Raw genomic sequence first — 25,000 nt, 5'->3', positions numbered from 1 at the left:
CCCTGTAGTTAATTTTATTCTCCATATTTAAAGTTCGAATTAAGGGGTCCTCCGACACCAACTCTCTGAACTTAGACCTATCATTTAAAATATCTTCCATTTTCCTTACATAATCAGCTTTATCCAGTATTACAATCCCATGACCTTTATCCGGTTTACTTATGATTATAGTTGGGTCTTTACCTAGATTTCTCAAGATTTCAATATCCTTCTTAGAAAAAATGGGGGAAAAAACTTTGTGTGGTTTGAAATTATAGAAAGTTCTGTATGCAATGTCCTGTATGGCTCGTTTAAAGCCACATCCATGGTCGCCATGTGGAACCTCCTTGTCAAGGTACGAATACAAATTTTCAAATGCTAAAAAATGTCTATAAAAATTTATGCGAAAATGAGGCAGTTTAAAGTTCAATCCATATGCTAGTAGTCCTTCTTCCTTAGGTGATAGTTTTCGACTAGAGTGATTGAAAATAACTTTATTAGGGTCAAGTGAATCTAGTGAGTTTGTTATACCTAAAAATTTTAGTTTCTTTTCGTGGGTTTTTATAGTCTTAGTATTAACATTACAAACATTTTTAGAGATATAAGATTTAAAATAATAATAATCTAAAAAACTTACAGTAGTGTTTAACTTAGTATCTAGTCTTGTTTTTTCTTTTCCTAAATTCTTTATGGTTTTAATTTTATGATTGATTTCTATGGTCAGAAGTTTAAATTGCCAAGAAGAATGAAGCAGACTTAAAATTTTTAAAAACATGTAAAAGTTATAAAATCTTACCCAAATTTTTATATTTTAAGCTGTATAAACGTAATTTACTTAACTCTAAACTGTACCGAAAATGGCAATTTAAACTTCTGACCATAGAAATCAATCATAAAATTAAAACCATAAAGAATTTAGGAAAAGAAAAAACAAGACTAGATACTGAGTTAAACACTACTGTAAGTTTTTTAGATTATTATTATTTTAAATCTTATATCTCTAAAAATGTTTGTAATGTTAATACTAAGACTATAAAAACCCACGAAAAGAAACTAAAATTTTTAGGTATAACAAACTCACTAGATTCACTTGACCCTAATAAAGTTATTTTCAATCACTCTAGTCGAAAACTATCACCTAAGGAAGAAGGACTACTAGCATATGGATTGAACTTTAAACTGCCTCATTTTCGCATAAATTTTTATAGACATTTTTTAGCATTTGAAAATTTGTATTCGTACCTTGACAAGGAGGTTCCACATGGCGACCATGGATGTGGCTTTAAACGAGCCATACAGGACATTGCATACAGAACTTTCTATAATTTCAAACCACACAAAGTTTTTTCCCCCATTTTTTCTAAGAAGGATATTGAAATCTTGAGAAATCTAGGTAAAGACCCAACTATAATCATAAGTAAACCGGATAAAGGTCATGGGATTGTAATACTGGATAAAGCTGATTATGTAAGGAAAATGGAAGATATTTTAAATGATAGGTCTAAGTTCAGAGAGTTGGTGTCGGAGGACCCCTTAATTCGAACTTTAAATATGGAGAATAAAATTAACTACAGGGTTCGTAAGTGGAAGAAGGATGGCATATTGTCAGACGAAACAGCTTCAACAATAATGGCATCAGGAACGCAACCTGGTATTATGTATGGTTCCCCAAAGATTCACAAGAGAGGTATTCCTCTGAGACCAATTCTCAGCGCTATTAATACCTGCTCCTATGACCTGTCAAAACATCTAGTAACTAAGCTCGCCCCTCTCACAGTAAATGAATATACCCTGAAAAATACGTATGAATTTGTAGACTTGATTAATTCTGTCGGAGATGCAAATAACTATGTTATGTGCAGCTTCGACATTGAAAGTTTGTTCACTAACATTCCTTTAAAAGAAACACTGGAGATAATTCTTGAACAGCTTTTCCCTAACCCAGAGGACATTTTCGAAGGTTTCAGTAAAAAACAATTTAAAATACTATTAGAACTAGCTACCACTACATCCACATTCATGTTTAATAACAAGTTATATGAGCAAGTAGATGGAGTAGCAATGGGATCGTCGTGTGGACCAACCTTGGCAAATATATTTTTATGTTATTGTGAAGGGAAATGGTTGAATGATTGTCCTGTGGATTTTAAGCCTTTTTTTGTACCGTCGATATGTAGACGATACATTTTTACTTTTTAAAAATTTAGATCATATAAGCCAGTTTTTAGATTATTTAAATACAAAGCATCGTAACATAAGATTTACGAAAGAAAATGAACAGGATGATTCTTTGCCTTTTCTCGATGTCTTGGTCTCTCGGAAACAAAATACCTTTGAGACCTCAGTATTTCGAAAAAACACTTTTACCGGACTAAGCACTCATTTTTTAAGCTCCGAACCAAAAATCTACAAAATTAATTCGATAAAAACACTGTTATATAGATGTTATCATGTATGTTCAACTTATCTGGGGTTTCATGAGGAAGAAAATTTTCTAAAATCATTTTTTATTACCAATGGGTTCCCTCTGAACCTCTATTATAATCAAGTCAAGAAGTTTTTAGATAAAGTTTACAGTCAAAATTTAACAATTCAAACAGTCAGTAAGAAAAAGTTATATGTCTCCTTTCCGTACTATGGTTATGTTTCGGAGAGACTAAGAACAGAGGTTATGAGTGTTGTGGGGAAATGTTATCCCCACATAGATTTAAAATTAATTTTTACTAACAAGTTCTCAGTTGGCTCACTGTTTAAATATAAGGAGAGTCTACCTACTCCCTTGTGTTCCGGTGTCATATACACTTTTCAATGTGCACTCTGTAATGAGTGCTACACTGGAAGCACGTCTAGACAGCTTCAGTGTAGGATTTCGGAGCACATGGGGAGATCGGTAAGAACCAAAATACCGTTAAGTAAAAAACCAATTTCCGCTATTTATGACCATGCATTTAAATCTGGTCATGCCATTTCTATTGAAAATTTCAAAATTACGGACAGACATAGTAACGTTAGCCAGCTGAGAATCTTGGAGTCTTTATATATTTTTAAGACAAAACCCAGCTTGAATGAGGGCTTACCTGTTCAGTTACCGGTGACCCATTGATCCGTGTGGTCTGTGGGTTGCTGGTCTGGATGGGTGGTCATCATCTCCTGCGGGTGACTAGGTATATTAGTTATTAAGTCTTTTATATAGTTGTGTGTAATAAGTTTTTTTAAGGTTTTATGTTCCTTGATTGGTTGATTTTAGAACTAGTTGATTAATTCATGAAAGTGTATCTTCCTAACTATGTACTTAGGATGATTTTATTAATTTTATTAATTTTACATATGATAATTGCAGATAGGCTGAAGATGACATAAGTTATGTCGAAAGCTCCCGAATAAAGATGATGATAGCAGCATTGACTATTTTATTCCTACTTATATATATATATATATATATATATATATATATATATATATATATATATATATATATATAGTACACACACACACACACACATATATATATATATATATATATATATATATATATATATATATTATATGTATATATATATATATATATATATATATATATATATATATATATATATATATAAATTACATATACGCACACACGCATATATATATATATATATATATATATATATATATATATATATATATATATATATATATATATATATATATATATATATATATATATATATATATATATATATAAATTACATATACGCACACACGCATATATATATATATATATATATATATATATATATGTGTGTGTGTGTGTGTGTGTGTGTGTGTTTGTACATATATACACTGTATGTATACATATACAATCATATGCTATTACAGACACGCACTTATATACACCCATACACACACACACACACACACTCAGACACACACACACACTCAGACACACACACATATATATATATATATATATATATATATATATATATATATATATATATATATATATATATATATATACTGTATATATATGATAATTTTACACATTAATACTTGTTTTTCATATTCATATAAGCCGTATAGTATACACCTCTTAACATCTGGAATCTCTCTACCTCATGATTAGGGATCCTAGGGGAATGAGCTTAATGTTAATAGCATTTGGTCGGCCAGGAAATCAAACCTGGGCTCAAGAAACCGAGGTCTCATTGTCTTAGCCATGTAATATTTTCATCACAATTCTCCCAGAATTATAATTGTATCTTGTTGGTAAGTTTATACTTTGCCATGATTAATGATAATTTTTTACATTTATGAAAGACTCCGGAATTCGACAGGTATATGTATAGTGGACTTGAAATTAACTTATATCTCTCTTGATAGCTCTATTGGTAAAGTCATCCCTGCAGGCATTGTATCCACTCAAGTCATAGGCTTGAATCCTTGCCCAACACAGACGCATTTATAATAAATGAATTTCCAGTGGATATACATTCCCAATTCAGGATAAATAAAAGAAAGACAAAAATGATGAGAACGGAATAGACAATGCGAGATGAAATATCATTGGAAGGAGAAAGGATTAATGAGGTAAAATTGTTTAAGTATTTAGGAATTATAATCTTCAATACAGGGTCATTAAAATTGGAGTTTAGTAAAAGAATGAAAAAATGAAAACACAAAATGACTTGGTTGATTAAAATTTGAGGATCCAATCACCTGAAAATACATATAAAAATCAGGCTTTACACCAGTTTAGCGTGATATTTGTTACTGTATGGACATGAGTCTTGGTATGGCAATGAAACAATCTTCAACAGATTTAGTAGATATGGGAAGAATATTGCGAGTTGAATGGCTGGACAGGATTAGAAATGGAAGAGAAAGTAATCGAGTGCCACATGTGGATGAGATCATGGAAATAGTTTGGGCATGTTCTTTGCATTTCCCAAGAGAGGATGATTCACAAAACGTTTAACTGGGCTCCACAAGGCACTAGAAGAGTTTGAAGACCCATGCCTACATGGCTGAGAACTATGAAGCGTGAAGTAGACGATGAATGGATAAGTACTGAATTAAAAGCTCAAGATAGAGACTACAGGCGAAATCTAACCGAGGCCCTTTGCGTCAATAGGCGTAGGAGAAAATGATGATAAGGATGAGACATTCTCAAAGAGAGAATTTAGTAATGAATGCCATAGTGGTTGATATTTACATTTATTAAAATCACGAGTGTTAGTGATACATATTAATCATAAATTACCACGTGTTGCAAACTCAATAATCAGCTGTCATGGTGGAGATGGGTTGATTTCAAATTCTAAAACCAGATTCCTGAATTCAACAGGTATAGGTACAGTGGACCTAAATGAATTTATATCTCTCTTGATAGCTCGATTTGTAAAGTTGTCCCTCTAGGCATTATTTCGCTCAGGGTATAGGTTCGAATTCTTGGCCAGCCTGAAGCGTTTATCATAAAGGAAGTTCCAGTGGATATACAGTACGTCTTGAAGGTGGAATTCTGTAATAAATGCCATTTTGACTGGTATTTACATTGATTAGAATCACGAGTATTGGTGATACAGATTCATCATATATATATATATAAATATATATATATATATATATATATATATATATATATATATATATATACATATATATATATATATATATATATATATATATATATATATATATATATATATATATATAAACAGTAGATAGATAGATCATCATCATCATCATCTACGCTTATTGACGCAAAGGGCATCGGTTAGATTTCGCCAGTCATCTCTGTTAGTCTCCATCATCTACTTCACCATTCATAGTCCTCAGCCACATAGGCCTGTGTCTTCTAACTCTTCTAGTGCCTTTTGAAACCCAGTTAAATGCTTGGTAGTAATGATAATAATGATAACAACAACAATAATAATAATAATAATAATTTCTCTTGAGGAGTGCGAATAGCATGCCCAAACCATATCCATCTACCATTCACCATGATCTCATCCACATATGGCGTTTGATTAATCTCTCATAGTTTTATTTCTAATCCTGTCCTGCCATCTAACTTCAAATATCCTTTTGAGGGCTTTGTTCTCATATCTATTAAATCTGTTGGAGATTATTTCATCGTCCCACCTTGATTCATACCCATACAGTAACACCGATATCACTAAACTGATATATAGACTGATTTTTATATTCAATTTCAAGCGAATTTAGTTCCAAATTTCACTTAACCTAGGTATTGTCTGATTTGTTTTTTTAAATCTTTCGATAAACTCTAAATCTAAAGACCTTGTATTGGAGATCATACATCCTAAGTATCTAAACGATTCTACCTTTTTAATCTTTTCTCCTTCCAATGATATTTCATCTTCTATTACATATTCCATTCTCTTCATCTCTGTCTTTCTTCTTTTTATCTTGAGCCCCATCTCTTGTGATATCTCATGCATTTTGTTAAGGAAGCATTGCAAATCATGTGGTGTTCCGCTAATAAGAACAGCATCATTAGCATACTATAGGTCTGCTAATTTTATATTACCAATCCAGTCCAATCATTTTCCACTATCTCAGACTGTTCTATGCATTACAAAATCCACGAGGAGAGATAAACAATATAGGTGACAACACATTCTTTTGGAGTACTCCGCAGTTTACAGGAAATTCCTCTGATAGAACACCACTAACCTGGACTTTGCACGTGCTATGCTCATGCACAGACTTCATCAAATTCACATATTTACGAGGAATTCCATAATAACACAGGACTCCACAAAAAAAAATGGCCGGTGCACAAAATCAAAGGCTTATTAATGGTCCACAAATGCCATCAAAAGTAAATTTCTATATTCTATGCATTACTGCACATGTCTGGAAATCCTTTTCGAAATCCTGCTTGTTCATCTCTCTGGTTTTTATCAATCTTTATCTCTAGTCTCTTTAGAATAAGCATACTATATATTTTCATGATACCTGAGGTATGTGTAATACCTTTGTAATTATTGCAATCAATCAGGTCTCCCTTTTTGCCATTTTCACCAACACTCCTAGCTCCCATTCATCAGGTTTGGCCCCTTCATGCCACATTTTACAAAATAATCTTGTAACTAGTCTGGGGGTCAGTCAGTTAATTTTTGGCCATTATCTTATCAGCAATAATTCTATCGTATTCAGAGGTTTTCCATATCTTGAGTTTTTCAATGATAGTTTTGACTTCAAACACAAGGAAATTCATTCATGTGCAAATCAACATCTTCATCAGTTTCAGGTATATCAATCAAAGTGTTCTATCTAACGTTGTCTTTCACCCTCTTCTGTTGTTATAACAGACCCATCTCTCTTTTTAATGTGTATATGCTTCTTCGTCTTTGTCCCTCTAGAGATTTCCTCGATAATTCTCTGAGCAATTCTTACGCCATAGCCACTCCCTGAATTCATAGCTATGTCGGTCTCACCTGCTTTCCTGTCTAAATATTCTCTCCAGTCATTTCTGTCTTTTCTTTCGATCTCACTATCAATACTGGAATACTTAGCATGCTCTACCTTGTAATTTTCATTACTTCCTCGAAAACTCTCAACAATCAATCATAAATATCAATTGATATCCACGGCTTTCTTCTTGTAACTGTGTGTCCCAAGACTTCATTACCAACTGACTGATAAATGTTATTAATATCCCACTATTCTTTCTTAACTGTCTGCTCTTCATCTCTTTAAAGTCTTTATGACTGCAAATCGATTCTTACATTCAATTGCAAATATTTTTCTGTGCTCATCTTTTAGAACCTTAGATGTATCGAAACTAGGTACTCTATCTTCCTTTCTGTTGGGTGCTTTCAGTTTTAATTTCAGTGTGGCAATGAGGACCTCGTGATCACTACCAATATCCGCACCTCTATAGTTTCTTACATTTCTCAGTCCTCTTTCATTCTTTATTAATGGCAATGTGATGTATTTGATTTTTGTAATTGCCACATAGTGAAACCATGTCTATTTGTGGGTGTCCTTGTGCTGGAAAAGAGTACCTCCAATGACACGAGGAAATGTGCTCTGTTTTTATTTGAAACTTCGGCAAGACCCTCGACACACATCACATTTTCTATACATTGATTATTCCTTCCAGCTTTAGCATGGAAATCGCTAATCACAATTTTCATATCTCGCTGTGGGATCTCTTCTATTATATTGTGCAGTTCTCCACAGTATTCCTATTTCCTTTCTTTAGGGAAATCATTTTGTTGATGCATAGTAAACTTTAATACTTTTATTGCACTCCTTTGATTTAAACTTTGTAACTAGCAATCTACTCTTTACAGCTCTCCATTCACTTAGTGCCTTTTCTGCTCTTGGTGTCATCATTATACCTACCCCTTCTCTCCCAACTCCATCTGTTCTTCCTGAGTAGATATATACATTGCCTTGATCTAAGGTATCCTTACCAGTATTCTTACAACGTGTTTCAGTTAGGACAAAGATATCCAAAGTACATTTCATAAATTCATGATCCACTTGGTGTAACTTCCCAATGTGATTTATATTTCTAACATTCCATTTAACAATGTCCAGTTTTTCTTTAGTATTTATAAATCGGTGGATTCTTACCACCCTGCTTCGTCTGGGACTGTGCGCCATTCTGTCGTCTTCTCTTTCCATTGACTGCCTAAATCCATAGAGGATTCATTGGCTAGATTCATCAAAGGATAGTCAGTTCCTTGTGATTCTCAGTGCCTATCTTACTAAAGCAAATGACTCCTGCTCGTCCATGCTAATTCCAGTAAGATCAACTACCAGGCATCAGGAGTAGAAACTGAAGAGACCGTTTGTCTATCACCTTAAACCCAATCCATCACCCTGCTGGCAGTGATTTCATTGAGTTTTTTGGGGCCGTTTCCTCCACAACCAAAGTTCTCATCACTTGACCAGGTTGTTCATGCACTTATATAAAGTTGGCAAACATGGATTGCTAAAATATACCTCCTAGCATGGTTGATTATACCTCCCATGGTTAATACCGCCTAGCAGGGTCTATACTGCCTAGTATGGTTTTATATATGTATATATAAGTATATATATATATATATATATATATATATATATATATATATATATATATACAGTATATATATATATATATATATATATATATATATATATATATACATATATATATATATATATATATATATATATATATATATATATATATATATATATATACATATATATATATATATATATATATATATATATATATATATATATATATATATATATATATATATATAATCATGTACATGTATAATCATATTCATATGCGTATATATATAAGATTATATATATACATATATATATATATATATATATATATATATATATATATATATATATATATACATATATATATATATATATATATATATATATATATATATATATGTATATATATAAATAAATAAATGAATATATATATGCGTTGATTAAAAGAAATTGTTGCCTAGACCATATCCAAAACATAGAAGAGATGATAAGTTTGGTATTCAAACAAAGTGCTGCATGTGGGACTACCAACTACTTGTTGAAATGTGGTCCTGAAATTCGGAAGGCTATTGTGCGAGCGAGCATTTAGATGATAACAGATAGGCGAGAGGAATGCACCTAAGAATATTTCAACAGTGAGCTTATATACAAGAGTTTCAGAGCAAAAAGGTCACAAAAACTCTAACACAACAATCCATGAAAAGACAGGCTTAAACAGGTTCTGATAACAGTGAGGTGTAGAACAAGATAACAATAATAGGGAAAATACCGTTACAGTGTATGAGCATCTGTGAAACATGTGTGGTACACTATTCATGATATTGGAGATAAAGTTATGTTGCAACAGGGTACTTTTAGCATACCTGATATATACCATGTGATCGCTTGCTACCCCTGTCAGTGATATGGACATTTTGGAAAATATTGCAAGTTTAAGACTGATGATAAAGTCTGCGGAGAATGTTCAGAAAAAAACATTCCACCAAAGAATTTAATTCACTACTCGCAAAATGTATGAAATGCAGTGAATTAAAAAAATTGCAAAGGATAACAATTTAGAATTGAGAAAATCAGCAGAAAATACTGGCCATTGATACTAAGGATGTCATAAACTGTGGCTATGATAAATAATTGGAGATACTATCATGTTCTGAAACATGTTGAAATAACTTTGTCGATGCTAAGATCGGTGAAATGACTCCCCAGGCACATGCTCTCTTTCATATTACGAGAGAGGGCAGGTCTGGTCAGGCTCTTCATTCATAAGTGTTACTCAAATCTCAAAATGTTGAAAAGAACTAGTGTAACAAGGTTTGAATATATAGAAATAAACTCTATGCGCAGAAAAAAAGAAATATCCATTGTAAGTTTACAAACCTCTGAGAATGTATATACTAGCATCTTCTTAGGAGAATTCAGTGTACTCATTGATTTGATTAGCATGAAAGAAAAAAGGAATTAGTTATTTGTGGAGACTTCAATCTTTGGATGGATGTCACATCAAATCTTAATGCTTCAGCATTTAGTGAGTTATTGATATCATATCAATTAGTGAACAATGATGACTGTGTAAATACTTTGACCAGACATACATTGGATCTAGTTTTAAGTGATGAAATGAATAACATTGTATCTGATATAAATGTAGAAGAGAAGAGCACTATCTCTCCAGTGCAAAAACTTATTATGTTAGACTACCTCTACAGAAATACGCAGTTGTGGAGAAAATAAACTTTAGACATAAATCAAACTTCTCTCTTTTTGTATTTATTGAAGAAGTTACAAAGAAAATAAATGACGCCATCAGTATTTCCTGCAATCATGATAACCAGCGTATGTTGTGAACTATATGTGTTGACTGCCTTATAGCCATATAGAATAGGGTGAGTAAAAGCGAATATGATACCATGCGTCCATTGATGGAAAGGACCATAATTGTTAAAGACCAATCTCCTTGGCTTGATGGGGAGACTTTAGAGAAAAAGAGGGAAACTAAATGGGCACTTGGTAGAGCGCAGACCTCTGCCGCTGCAGCTTTTTTCTCAGCATTTTGCTCAAGCTTGACCTTGACCTTTGGCCTTAACATATATTAATTGCGTGGATTTTCATACGCTCACATATGAACAAAGTTAGAAGTCTCTGCGACAACGATGTCTAAACTTATGGCTAATTAAGTGAATAAGACCTCATGCTTGACTGTGACCTTGACCTTTGACCTTGATCTTTCCAAATTTAATAATTTCCAGCTTTTTACATAGCAATTGAACCGTACAAGTTTTATTACTCTGCGATTAAAGTTGTGGCCAGGAAGCTGTACACAAACAAACACACACAAAAATTACAAACACACAAACAGGGGTGAAAACATAACCTCCTCAAACTTCGTTGGCGGGGTAAAAAGACGTATTGAAAGAAAGTGGGATCGGTTACAAACTGAAAGTACATGAGCAGAATACAAAACTGCAATGTGCCCATTAATTACCTACTATGAAGAAAAAAAGCAAATACTATTTGAGAAAGACCTGCAAATAAGTAACAGACATAAATAAGTTATTTCGTCTCCAAAATAATATAATGTGAAATGTAAATGGAAAAAGGTTACAGAGGGGTACAATGACCAGAAATTAGCAAACGATTTTCTAGTATTCTTTAAAAACAAAATAGAAAATAGTACTAGGTCATTTACAAATATTCAGATTAGTGCTACCCCAGATACATAGATAGAATTAACGAGATTCAATGATATAACACAAGACAATGTTACCAAGATTATCAAGAGAAAAAAAACAAGAAAAAAAACTGTGCTATCAACTTAATGCCAATATTTGGAGTAACTAGAGAAAAAAAACTTTTCTAGTCTAGCAATATGATTATGCAAATAGCTAATACAAGCATCGATGAGTGCAAGTTTCCCAAATCTGAGAAAATGGCTATAGTCACACTGGTTCTGAAAAGTGCTTTAGATAATCAGGAATTAAGTTTGTATAGACCTAGTTCGAATCTATCCTTTATTTCAGATGTGCTATAATACGTAATTTTGGAACAACTAATTAGTCACTTAGAAGAAATAGAAGCTTTGCTAGACAACCAGTCTACATACAGAAAAGGGTACTCTACAGAGACAGCTGTCTGTCTGCTGTAAATAATATGCTGGAAATGATGGAAGAAAACAAATGTGGTATTCTGATATTACTTGTTAGTGCTGCTTTTGATACAATTGTGCATGAACTGCTACTAAATGATCTACAGTCCATTGATATTGAAGATCGAGCTTTTGAACACCTAAAAGACTACTTAGTTGACAGAAAGTACTGTGTGCAAATTGGAAACTTATTCCTCAAATGAATCATCAAACAGAGGGGTACCTCAGGGCAGTATACTGTACCCAATTTTATTCTGTATCTATACTATTGGTCTCTCAGAAATACTACAAAGGCATTACATGAAATTCAAACTATTTGCAGATGATACCAATTTTACTTGTCCATAAATGATATAGACGACACTACTGAAACTCTAAACCAAATTCTTGCCTGTGTTTGGGTATGGATGACAATCAAACTATGAAAATTAAATGAAAATAATGTGAGTTTATGGTGGTTGGAAAGAAAAACAGCCTAAGAAACTTTGGGGATATTCAAATAAAATGGATTTTGACATAGGAAAAATCTATTTATGAGTGAGATAGCCACGTCGTTCTGATGAAGGTTCCTCAGTTTTCTACTTAGGATATATGTCCTCAATGGCAGCTTTCTACTTGGGATGTTTCTACAAGTGATATACTAGAGTATTTTACCTGTAGAGGTATCATGGAGTTCTAACCTCCAGAGCGAATATCCCAAGAGATAACTTGTATACATCAGGGATGTATTTAGAACAAACCACGGCTTGTCTCGAAGGATATGGGATAGGATTGAATACGTGGGTGAGAGAGCCATTACACCTCCTAATTGCAGTGTGCTACAACTAACACATTTCCTGTAAAACCATTCCAGGAAAATCCTTCGTGTGATGCAAGGCCTCACATTGAGAATTGGGAGGGGAGGAAAGTAACGAGTGGGTCATCAGGACGGCATGGCTATATCACTCAAAAATAGATTTTTCCTATACCAAAATCCTTGTTTTGGGCTCAAGCCATGTCGTCGTGAGAAAAGTGTACCGGAGAATCATTATTTTCAGTTGTGTGCCAGGAGAGTTTTAACCCTTTACCCCTCATAGACATAACCATACTTCCCTTAGCCTTGGTAACTATGGTACAAAGCTATGAATGCAAGCGATATTTTTGTAAAATAAGTAGGAGCAAAGGAATTCAGTAGCACAGTCACTCTCACTATGAATAAGATCTTTATCTCCAGTAGATAAACAGACTGAAGTCTATAAAAGGAGGGTGAAAAATTTGAGGTACACTGCTTTTATTTTGAACAGTAGGTCCAATGAAAGGAAACACAAAAAGTACAGTAATCTTTTATTGTTTCCAAGGATTCATAAATCTAACAGTAATCAATGTAACATATAAAGTGGATATATACAGAAAACCGAAGTTTTCAGACCCTAAAATTATGTAACAGAGTAGTAAAATAGTAATTTTCATAACATAAAAGGAAAATATCACCTTTGACTCTTTACAATTATTAAATTGTTCATTGAAAATAAGAACATTAATCCCCTTGCACAATGTAGACTGAGAAGCCCCAACTATACAGTCCACAAGAGTCCAAGCACAACACTTTAAGAAGGTGGTTTGAATGACACTACTAGCGGCCACCATAAAGTATTTAATCTCTTCCAACTGACATAAGTAATGTTTGAAGAACACCTGCAAGCCCGCAAAGAACATAGATTGGAAAAAAAATTAAGGAAGAGGTAACTTTCCTAGGGCAATGACCCAAAGGTATACTATCAGGGTCAGCCCTTCTGATGAAATAAGTGAGTTTGGACCTTTGATGTTTCAGAGAAAGATTAGATCCTGTTGTCTCCACTTAAAAAAGTTGACCGCCTTTAAAGGCCCGGCTCTTTAACAGGTAGGCTGAAAGGCATTACACGGGGCACAGAGAAGGATTCTGCTGTAGTGGAACAATCTTCCAGGGCACCCAGAGTTTCGTGGGAAGTATGTTTTTCGCCAAGAATGCAGGATCTGGGTAAAGATATACCTCCCCGATTCTGAGATTTCAATGTAGCCATCATCTCTTGGAAGGGCCACAATTTCACTGACTTTAGCACCAGAAGCCATAATAGGCAAAAAGATGGTCTTTTGAGTAAGATCCCTCAGAGAGGAAGAGGCGAAGTACAAGACCTTATCCAACGACCATGAGATAGTCTTGGGAGGAGCATTAGGTTTCAATTTAGCACAAGCCTTCAGGATCTTTTTGAACAGCTCCCTTTTGAGTTCAACATCAAAAGCATAAGCAATATGTCTAGCTAGTGCCGGCTTACCTGAGGCAATAGTAGTAGAGGCCGGACCTTGATCATGCAAAGAAATAAAGAGAGAAATACAGAAGTCCAAAGTAATAGAAGAGGGCTGATGACTTTTCACTAATGCAACCCATTGTCATTTCGTGGTATTGGACTTGTACTCTTCTATGAAGTCAAGTCTCTCTTTCGCAACTCCGAACTTTCTTTAAGCTGCTAGGGCGAGAAAATCATGAGCTGATGGGTTTTCGTTATCCAAGAGGAAGCGAAGATAGTCTTCTGTTGAACATCCTGGGACAGCACTGGGGATGATAGAGGGACCTGGAGAGGTTTGAGTTCCAGAACAAGAGGATACCTGTTGCTCTTGGGCAACCTGGGACCCACTAGAGCCGCTGTTCCCTTGAAAGTCCACAGTTTGTATGAATGACTCCCTTCCGCAGAAGATCCTCTACATAATCCTCCAAGAATGGGATTGTGGGTTGAAAGAACCTCTTGAACTGGGTTATCTTGATGTCTTGCTTTTTTTTTTTCCTCTCCAATTCATTCACTCCAGAGATACATATGAACCCACCTCTGCGGTCACAGTCTAGAACAGCCAAATATTATTCAGTCCTTATACCTGCTTTTTTTAAAATGTTGATTATCAAATACACACTACCATAGTACTAGTCAAGACCACCTGAAGATCCGCCACCCAAAACTTTCCTTCCTGAAGGCTGGGGTGACAGTTCATCAGGTGATCCGAAGAATGTAAAGCTAAATCACTGCAGAGATGACTGAAGTGACCTGTGATCTACTTTTGAATTAAATGGTAGAAGAGTGACTTCTCGTCCTGACCTGACCTCCAGGAGGTTTGGCTCTTATGGGTATAATCCGCAACCCCCCACAAATGACTCTATCTGCCATTCTAGATACCTGGTTGACAACAGGTTGCCGGAAGTCAAATCACGCCCCATAACCAACTGTATAAAACAAAGTGAGGGAGAACAATCGTCTTTGTCCTGTCCAGCCAGCCTTCCTAAGAAGTTAGGTTGCGAAGGCCTAGAGGAGCCACCCTCTATCTGACCCCCTACCACTACCGGGATGAGGTACACTCCAACAACTACACTTGTCTCACCCAGCATCAGGTATGCTGTACTCCATGGCTGAATTTGCCGTCCTCCAGCCCGACATGCTTGAGGGGGAACTGCTTAGAAGCAGGTGATCGACTGATGTCCTGTCCACTCGCTCAAGCTCCTAACGACAAGGAGGAGTATAACCAGATGTTTACCCATCAAGAAAGCTATTAGGAAAATTCTCCGGGATTCACTCTCCCATTTTCAAATTTGATTCTGTTACTTTAACAGCATTCAGAGTAAACTTAATTCTGCACATTTATTTTTATTAATTTAGTAAAATACAAAACAACTCAGTGCTTTCAAAACCTGCATTTTCTGAGAACATTTTTGCCTTATATGAAGATGAGATTTAACATAAAATTGCACTAATAACGTTGATAAAGATAATTTAACTTGAGAAGCTTTAATTTAAGATTAATCGCACAAAGCTTCACATTTCTATGTCAAACCTGTCGTTAGTCTTAAATTTTATTGGGCTAAGGTATCAATTATGCTATCCAAACTCATAACTTAATTACACAAGGGAGACAAAAAAATTATACTCTTAAATGAGACACAAAAAAAATCACAGAGAGAGAGAGAGAGAGAGAGAGAGAGAGAGAGAGAGAGAGAGAGAGAGAGAGAGAGAGAGAGAGAGAGAGAGAGAGAGAGAAACATAATACTCTTCTATTTCCTTAATAGTCTTTTCATTTTCCCCTTGGGATATAAATTTTTCTTAGTATTTATTCTTTGCTAAGTTTATTAACTGGTATCTGTAAATAATTCTTGTATTAATTTCTGCACAAATGAATATCATACGGCATCAATGCAGTAGTGGCTTCCCCCAATCTGAAAGTTCGTGCAATTAATTTTGAATTGAAGCTGCTTAATTCTCTAGGTAAGATCGGTGTAGCTGCTGGAGTGTGGCTAACCCCAGTAGTGGTGGGGGTCAGATAGAGGCTGCCTCCTCTAAGTTTTCAAGAACCTGATAGATCCGGTTGATAATAAACAATTAAGATTTTTATTTATGTAATATAACACTGCATAATGTAACGAAGGAGCAGATTGAAGTGACTATATGATTTAATACCCAATTTGGATATTTTAGATTCAAAATGGATGCAGTTGCAAATGTTTTCTTGTGTCCCAACTGTTTACACAAATAGATAGCCAAACGCACTAATACAATTTATTGTTATTATCATTATTATTATTATTATTATTATTATTATTATTATATATGTATATATGTATATATGTATATATATATATATATATATATATATATATATATATATATATATATATATATATATATATATATATATATATATATATATACACCAATAGATAGCGAAACGCACTAATACAATTCATTTTATATAATTTACATATGTATAATATATATATATATATATATATATATATATATATATATATATTTATCTAACTATATATATATATATGTATATATATATATATATATATATATATATATATATATATGATAATAATGATAAATTTTATTAGTGTGTTTGCTTATCTATTGGTTTTTACAGTTGGGAAGTAACAAAACATTTGCATTGTCATTGTTTAACTATCCGAAAATCTATTTCTCATTTATCTGATACTTTTTAACTCCATGAATATGTATCTTTGGACAGAATTATGTATGAATGCTAAGTCAATATAGGAAGCTGTTTTCGTTTTATTGAGGGGTTCACCGTATAGAAAAGCACTAAAATAGTAGGTCCCAAAATGATCATATTCTTATCCTCCGTAATGAAAAAATACTTATAAAATAATAATCGATTGGAATAAAAGCTTATGGTATTCACAAAAATTTTAAATGAGCATAAAAAATCTAACACTTATATACCTTTTCGAATGTTATAAAGTAATAATGTCTACTGTAAAAATAATCTCAATTCATAAAAATAAATATTATAAATTTAATATATCTATTGGAGTTTACAAAGTTAGATTTTATAACTGAAATCGGGCAAGCAAGATAAAAAGTCTATCATCAAATAACATACAAATGAGCTTTGATATTTTATTTGCTTTTCAATTGGATGATTATTAATTGTGTACTCAACGATCTGAAAAACTATGAATTAACACTGTTTGATAAACTTGATTGACATTGCTGATTATTATTTGGCTTTGCGTTGCAAATGTATATTTCATCATAACAAATAATGCTAGTAATTTTATGCCATTTCAAAGAAAAATATTTTGTAGTCCTTTTTCTAAACTATATGTCGTTTCAACATTTGGATGTCTTGAGTGGACATTACTATTATTATTATTATTATTATTATTATTATTATTATTATTATTATTAGAACTCCACACAAGTGGAGTTCTAATGGTATTACTATTATTCTTCTTATTCGTCTCCCGTCTTTAATCGCTAATACCTCAGCCAATAAATCTCTCAATAAATCAGTCCTCTGAAGAAGTATCACGAAACTAGTCAGGACTTAATCGTATATTTCGTATTTTAATTTTCCCTGTGGTTCTCCTGCATATATATATATATATATATATATATATATATATATATATATATATATATATATATATATATATATTTCCTAATTCTTGTATGAAGATATGTGTTGTACATCAAGGTAAATGAACTGTATAATCATGAGAATTCCACAAAACCTAACTATTCAGCATGTTGTTGTAGAAAGATTTCATCTTGCTTGCGAGGGGAGTTAGTTGCCTTTGTGCTCAAGTAGACAAGACGCTCACCTGAGAGTGTCAGTTATACAGTGTACTCACGAACCTTTTGTGATAAAGTGAAGTAAACCCATGTTCCAATGACTCGTTATCCATGGACATGGGACATATTGGTGTCAGGTTTAAAAATTTGTCTGTTTGTGTATGCTGTGAGCAAAGTTGTTCTTTGATCCAGTAAAATAAAAGTTGAACATGCCTAGATACACAAGAATTAACATAGCAGATGCTGTTACTGCAGGAGATGAGAACGAAAGAGCAATTGGATATAGCGTTACCGATGAAGAATATTGACAGGAAATTAAAATGCAAGAATTGGAAAATAAGTTAGATAACCTAGAAGAGTTAATGAACAGATACTTGGTTGAACGAGAAGAGGAGCGGCGCGAAACCACAGCATACCCGACCTACATAAATGAAGTTCAAACACACACAAGAGAAAGTACACATGCTCAGCCAATTGAAGATAACATCGTAGTTTGGAAACTGCCAGAACTCCAGGCAAGTGTTAGGCCTTTTGAGGCTTTCAATAGATCGAAATGTTTTTGAGAGACTTTGAAGTAGCCACATATGGGTGGTCGGAAAGAAAAAAAGTTATTCAAGTAATTAGATTGCTGAAAGATGCTCCTGCAATGGAGGTAATGTGTTGCCCACAAGACAGTTTAAGAAGTTATACTGAACTAAAACGACATTTAATTGAGAAATATGCCTTACCTGATGCGAGAAAGGGAGACATAAAAGAAAATTACAAACCCAAAATTGGGGAAGGTGAATCCATTCTTAGTTTTGCAACTTGCATTTTTCGCATTTGCGATTAATTTACTACCTGGAGTGCCAATCTCCCAGAAGGTGATAAAAAAGCAATTGCCCATAAACATAGTGGCAGATTAGTAAACCCGTATTTATATGGTTATTTGTATTATGACAATTGCTCGTTAGCAGATGTAGTGAGCGCGATACAAAACATTTTAGACAGTTTGCCAAAAAAAAAAAAAAAATGACTGGGAATAACTGGCCCAATTCTGAGAAGTTGGCATCCATGAGAGGCACTCACCAACCCCCAAAGCGGGAGAGGCGAGAATGCAGTCAGGAGATGAGTCTTCAGATGCTGGTAGTGAGTGGGAGAGGGGCAACGACGAGTGGAGTGCCCCACCCAAGGATCCACCCAGTGTTACACTTATCAGGCCTACAGTCATCTATATCGTGAGCGCCCAGCAAAAAATGCTGAGGGCGGGTGGGTTGTGGCACACGCACATCTCCCCCCGCCCAACATCTGAGGAAAAGGAAACAGAGGAAGGGCGAGACCAGAGAGATCGATGGCCCCCGCATGACATCAGAAGCAGTAGCCGAGGCAGCGCTCCCAACGACGACGGACTTGGTAGAGCAGGCACAGGAACCTCCATCGGTACCCCCGACCTCACCCCGACAGCACTAGGGAGCAGCGGCATTGCAGCTGAGGTCATTGGCTCGTCCCCCATATATCGTAATGGCCGGCTAGGAATGTTAGCAGTAAGGATTGACCTGCCAGATAAATCCATTCGAGCGCTGATCGACACAGGAGCCAGCGTTTCACTGATTGAAAAAAGATTCTCCTCAAACCCACTACAGTAGGCGGCATCCATCGTCCTCAACATGCCAAGAGGAAATAAACTACACATAAACCATACAATGATCGTCAACTTTAAGGTGGGATATGTGAAGCTTACACATGATTTTTTTGTCTTGCCCACCTTGGGAATACCAGGAATCAAGGCTATTTTAGGAATCGATTTCATATCTAGTAATCAAATATGCATTTTTTTGGGGAAAAGATACAATAACAGTAAAAGCAGGAGGGTGTATTTTGCCAATAGAAAGTCATGAGAGAGTAAGTGTTTGTCCAGGCATGGAGAAATATTTAAGTAAGGTAACAGCTATACCTAAGAGAGGAGAAGTGTTGTCTCCCTAGACATTTACGAGCATATCAGTGACCCCATGTCTCCCTCTTCTGGAAGGAACCAAGGTCATTGGTAAACGCCATGACAATTGGGGGCATGTAATCATAGAGGGCTTACCGGAGATAGAGATCAGAGCTGATATAATGATAGCTAATTTGTTGAATAAATGAGTTGTGTTAGGAAGTGATTCTGTGTGTGAATTAGAGTTATGTGAAATTGCTAATAATGGGATGTTGGGAGCCACAACTCCAGCCTGCACAGACGAACACATTCAGAATTTGATTATGCTTGCACGAAAACTATGTCTGTCAGAATATCAACCTGTAATTAGTGACATTGTTGATAATTATTCCGATGTAATTGAAATTGAAGATGAGCCACCCAAGAGGATTGATCGATTTCCCTTTACCATTGAAACTGAGCCTTATAAGGTAACCATTCATTTCCAGAGAGAGATAGAGAAGGAAATTAGTAAATTAAGGGAACAAGAGATAATCGAGGAAAGCGAAACCCCCTGGGCTTCTCCAATTGTAGCTGTTAGGAAAAAGGATGGCTCGGTAAGACTGTTTGTTGATTATAGGAAGTTGAATGCAGTCATTAAGGATAATGCATATCCATTTCCCTCGATTGAAGAATTACTTGTGAAGGTACAGTATAGTAAATATTTTACAACTGTTGATTTAAAATCTGGATACTATCAAATACCCATTCAGGAAGACAGTAAATGTAAAACGGCATTTAAAGCTAACGATCAACTATTCCAGTTTAATTTTCTTCCTTTCGGTGTTAATAATGCTCCAAGTCATTTCTCTAGATTATTGATGGCGGTTTTGTCTCCCTTAATTGGCCATAATGTTCTTGTTTATTTAGACGATATGACAATTACAGGGAAAACGGCCGAAGAACATAATAATAATATTTGTCAAGTTTTAGAAGCATTGCGACATAATGGTATGAAAATAAATTTGTCAAAGTGCAAATTTTTCTGTAAACCGGTCAAATTTTTCGGTCACATAATAACCGCAGAAGGTATCCAACCGGGCCCCAGTAAAGTAGCAGCTATTAGAGATTTCCCCAGGCCATGTACCCCTAAGGAAGTAGCTGGGTTCCTTGGGCTCGCTGGGTATTACCGTAAATTCATGAGCGGTTTTCGAGAGAGAGTGAGACCCTTAGATGCTTTAAAGAAACAAAAACGTAGTAAATTGGGGTGTGAAAGAAGAAAGGGCCTTTAACCATTTTAAAGCTGCCTTAACTAGCAATGACTAATCCTTGATTTGATCGCCCATTTTTAGTGACAATGGATGCAAGTAGCTTGGTTATTGGTAGCGTAGTTTCTCAACGAGATCATAAAGATAGAGAGAGACCCATTTGTTTTGCTTCCCGGGCATTGAAAGGGGCAGAAAAGAATTATAGTATATTCGATCGAGAGGCTTTGGCTATTCTTTGGGTTCTTGAGAGACATCAGTTCTTTTTATTAGGTCAGTCGATTGAGTTGCAAAGTGATCATAGCCCCTTACGTGACCTCTTTTACAAAGGAGATTTGACCTCTTGACAAGCGAGATGGACTGAAAGATTGATAGAGTTTGGTATAAAGGGTTTTCACCACATAGAAGGTAAAGCTAACAAGGTAGCTGATGCTCTCTCTAGAGGTACAGTAATAGGAGTAACAACTAGGGCATAAAAGAGGAATGAAGAACGTAACCAAAATATTGAATACCCCCCTGAAAATAGAGAAAATATAGAATGGGATGTGAATTCACCCAAGGAGCAATCAGAAAACGGGAGGAGAAAGAGAGAGATATAAGCGGTGAAGGTTTATATATGTAAGTGGCCATGGACATGACCAGGGGTGTCCAGAATGAATGCCCTGATGATGCAGGTTTCATTGACTTAGGAGGTTGGGACATAAAAGAAGTCCAAGAGGGACAGAAAAAAGAGGAATGGATGGAAAGAGTGCGAGCAGTGATTAAAGGGGAATTGGAGAGTTATCCATCATTTCTGAATTTGCCTCGAGTGAATTTTTTTCATAGTAAATGATACCATATATTGTGCTTACGAGAAGAGGGGAGGGGCATTTTGTGCATGGGTAGTTCTTCCTCCCTCTTTAATTAATCGAGCCATCCACATTGTACATGCAAGTCCATATGCAGGGCATTTAGGGATTGACAGAACATTAAGGAGAGCATGTGAATCCTGCTTTTGGTTAGGAATGAAAAAATATATAGAGAATCATATAAAATGTTGTCATACTAGTAACTGTTTCCAGGAACATGAAAACACTGTACGGGAAACCAGAAAGTGGCCTGTGATTCCTATTAAATTTTATAGGATGACGATGCTCATATATATATATATATATATATATATATATATATATATATATATATATATATATATATATATATATATATATATATATATATATATATATATATATTTTGCAACTTAGTACCTCTCACAACCCACTGTCATGGTCAGTGGCAGAGGAGAAGGGGGCCAGGTTCATGAATATTGTTGCCGTCGCTGATATAGGGGCACAAGAATGTGTCTCGTAGGAGTGATGTTATCCTTTTTTAACATAAGGCCTTCGCCATTACATTGTCAACCTGACTTAAGAGATGTAGCCAGCTTGAAGTTGATGTGCCTGGGGACAATGACCTTCCGCATCTCCTTCAGAAACCGTACCAGTGTACAAGAGGTGTATTTCTTAAAATCTGTGAGGTCGTTGTACCTATCTCTCTCAGAGTGCAAGGACTTTGAACTTGTCCCAAATGACTTTCTACATCATTTCTTAAGACCTATATCAGTGAGTGTGTCTAGCGGCACGACACCACTCTCCAGACCTTCATCGGTTCTGCTACCACCCATCGAAAAAAGCATTCCTCACTTGGATCAGTGGTCCTCCAGCCCTTCTCATCAACAACCTTCAACATGACTAGGAAGTCATTACCAGTGATGGTGGAAGGGCCTCACCACATCCATCTGATGCCAAACGCCATGCCATATGCATGCCATACTCCCACAGCAATTCACAAGCATTGGAAAATCGAGGTGAATGCCCAAATTGAAGGGGACATACGCAAGGGCGTCGTCCAAGAAGTTCCCCGAGGAGAGGCATCAGAGTGGACCGCACGAATGGTCGTGGTGGCAAAGAAGTCCGGCCACACACGGTGAACAGTGGACTATTAATGCCTAACTGCCTCCCATTGGAGGGAGACCCACCACACCCCAGCACCATTTGATATGGTATCTGGCATCCCCAGCACTCTTACAAGACAGTAGGCAATGTATATTGGGGATTACACCAGGTGGAACTCGACGAGGAAAGTTGCTGCCTAACGACGTTCATCAAGCCCTTGGGCTGCTTCCAGTAACATAGGAACCCCATGGGTTACTGTACAGCATCAAATGCCTATACAAGATGGTTTGACGATGCCATTAAAGACATACCATGTAAGTATAAGTGCATAGATGATGCCCTCCTATATGACAGTGGGGTTGAAGTAGCCTTCAGGCACACCTATTTTCTGGCAACATGTGTGGCAAAGGGCATCACACTTAAGCCTGAAAAAATTCAAATTTTAGGGAAGGAAGCACAGTTTATTGGATTTAAATCGTGGTGGGAAGGTTATAGACCGACTGCGGATAGCATCGGCGCCATCGACAATTTTCCCATACAGCCCACACCCACCATCACAGACATCAGGTTGTAGTTCAGTTTCGTCAACCAACTGGTGCCGTTTTTCATGGTAGCATCCATCATGGAACTGTTTAGGGACTTACTGAAGGAGAAACTGATGGGCAAACATGTGTTTTGGGACACGTATCTATAGGAGAAATTCAAGAGGGCTCAGAACACCATCTGCAAGCTCGCCGAGGACGGCCTCACATACTATGACAAGTCCCGCCCCACAGTTACCCTCACAGATTGGAACAGAGAAGGCTTAGGATTCGTTATCCTCCAGCATTACTGCAGCTGCATAGCCACCGAAATGCCAGTCTTCTATAAAAATGGTTGTAGAATGGCCCTCTGCAAAATTAGACACCTGTCCCCTGCCGAGACTGGTTACGTAGCAGTAGAGGGGGAGACCCTGGATGTTGTGTCAGGCCTAAGAAAGGCTAGATTGCTACTCGTGGGATGCCACAACCTTATCTTTATCACCAATCACCACCCCCTAGTCAAGGTCCTGGGAGCTAGATTCCTGGCAGACATGGTTAACCCAAGATTTTTCAGGCTGAAGGAGAAAACCCTTCACGATGAATTGACTGTCAGATATTTACCAGGTAAGAGATATTATCTGGCTGACTTTCTATCTTGTTTCCCTTTCCCATAAAGCAGCCTTGAAGAAAGTGATGATGAGTTAGAGAATGACATGGCTGCGGCCATCACTGTAGCAGCTATTGAGACACTACACAAGGAGGAGCTTAAAATGGACGAGAAAACAGTCAGTTCTGGGGCAGCCAAAGACCCCGTATACCAGTTACTGATGGGGAAGGTATCTGCAGGCGATTGGCACCCGGAGAAGTTGCAGGTGGTAACCTGTCTTAAGCCCTTATACGGTGTGAGAGATCGTCTATCAACTTCGGAAAACCTAGTTCTTTACATACACGAAGATGGGCGCATAAGACTGGTAATTTCAGAAGAACCTCCTCGACAGATGACAGCAAATCTTCATGCAGGTCAGCCAAAAGTTGACTCCATGCTCAGGAAGCCCCGACAGTCCGTCTACTGGCTTGGCATGGAGGGTGACTTTCAGTACCTCAGGAATTTATGCATTATTTGCAACACACACAAAACCT

General features: G+C 35.9%; 2 protein-coding genes across 3 annotated transcripts in view; one reads left to right on the top strand and one right to left on the bottom strand.

The window, feature by feature from the left end:
- Positions 1–25,000, top strand: part of LOC137645738 (muscle calcium channel subunit alpha-1-like) — a 1,524,573-nt gene that overhangs the window by 25,354 nt on the left and 1,474,219 nt on the right. The gene's annotated exons all lie outside the window — the stretch shown is intronic.
- On the bottom strand, positions 8,203–8,604 carry LOC137645242 (craniofacial development protein 2-like). Its single transcript, XM_068378063.1, has one exon. It carries the CDS (start codon positions 8,602–8,604, stop codon positions 8,203–8,205), a length of 402 nt encoding a protein of 133 aa, XP_068234164.1.

Source organism: Palaemon carinicauda, chromosome 8 (assembly GCF_036898095.1).
Source record: "Palaemon carinicauda isolate YSFRI2023 chromosome 8, ASM3689809v2, whole genome shotgun sequence".
In the NCBI taxonomy this organism is placed as follows: Eukaryota; Metazoa; Arthropoda; class Malacostraca; order Decapoda; family Palaemonidae; genus Palaemon; species Palaemon carinicauda.
This window is presented reverse-complemented; position numbering and strand designations above follow the sequence as displayed.

Bases quoted from the DNA above. Each gene is read 5' to 3' on its own strand.
- LOC137645242 (XM_068378063.1), bottom strand. From the start codon at position 8,604: ATGGCGCACAGTCCCAGACGAAGCAGGGTGGTAAGAATCCACCGATTT.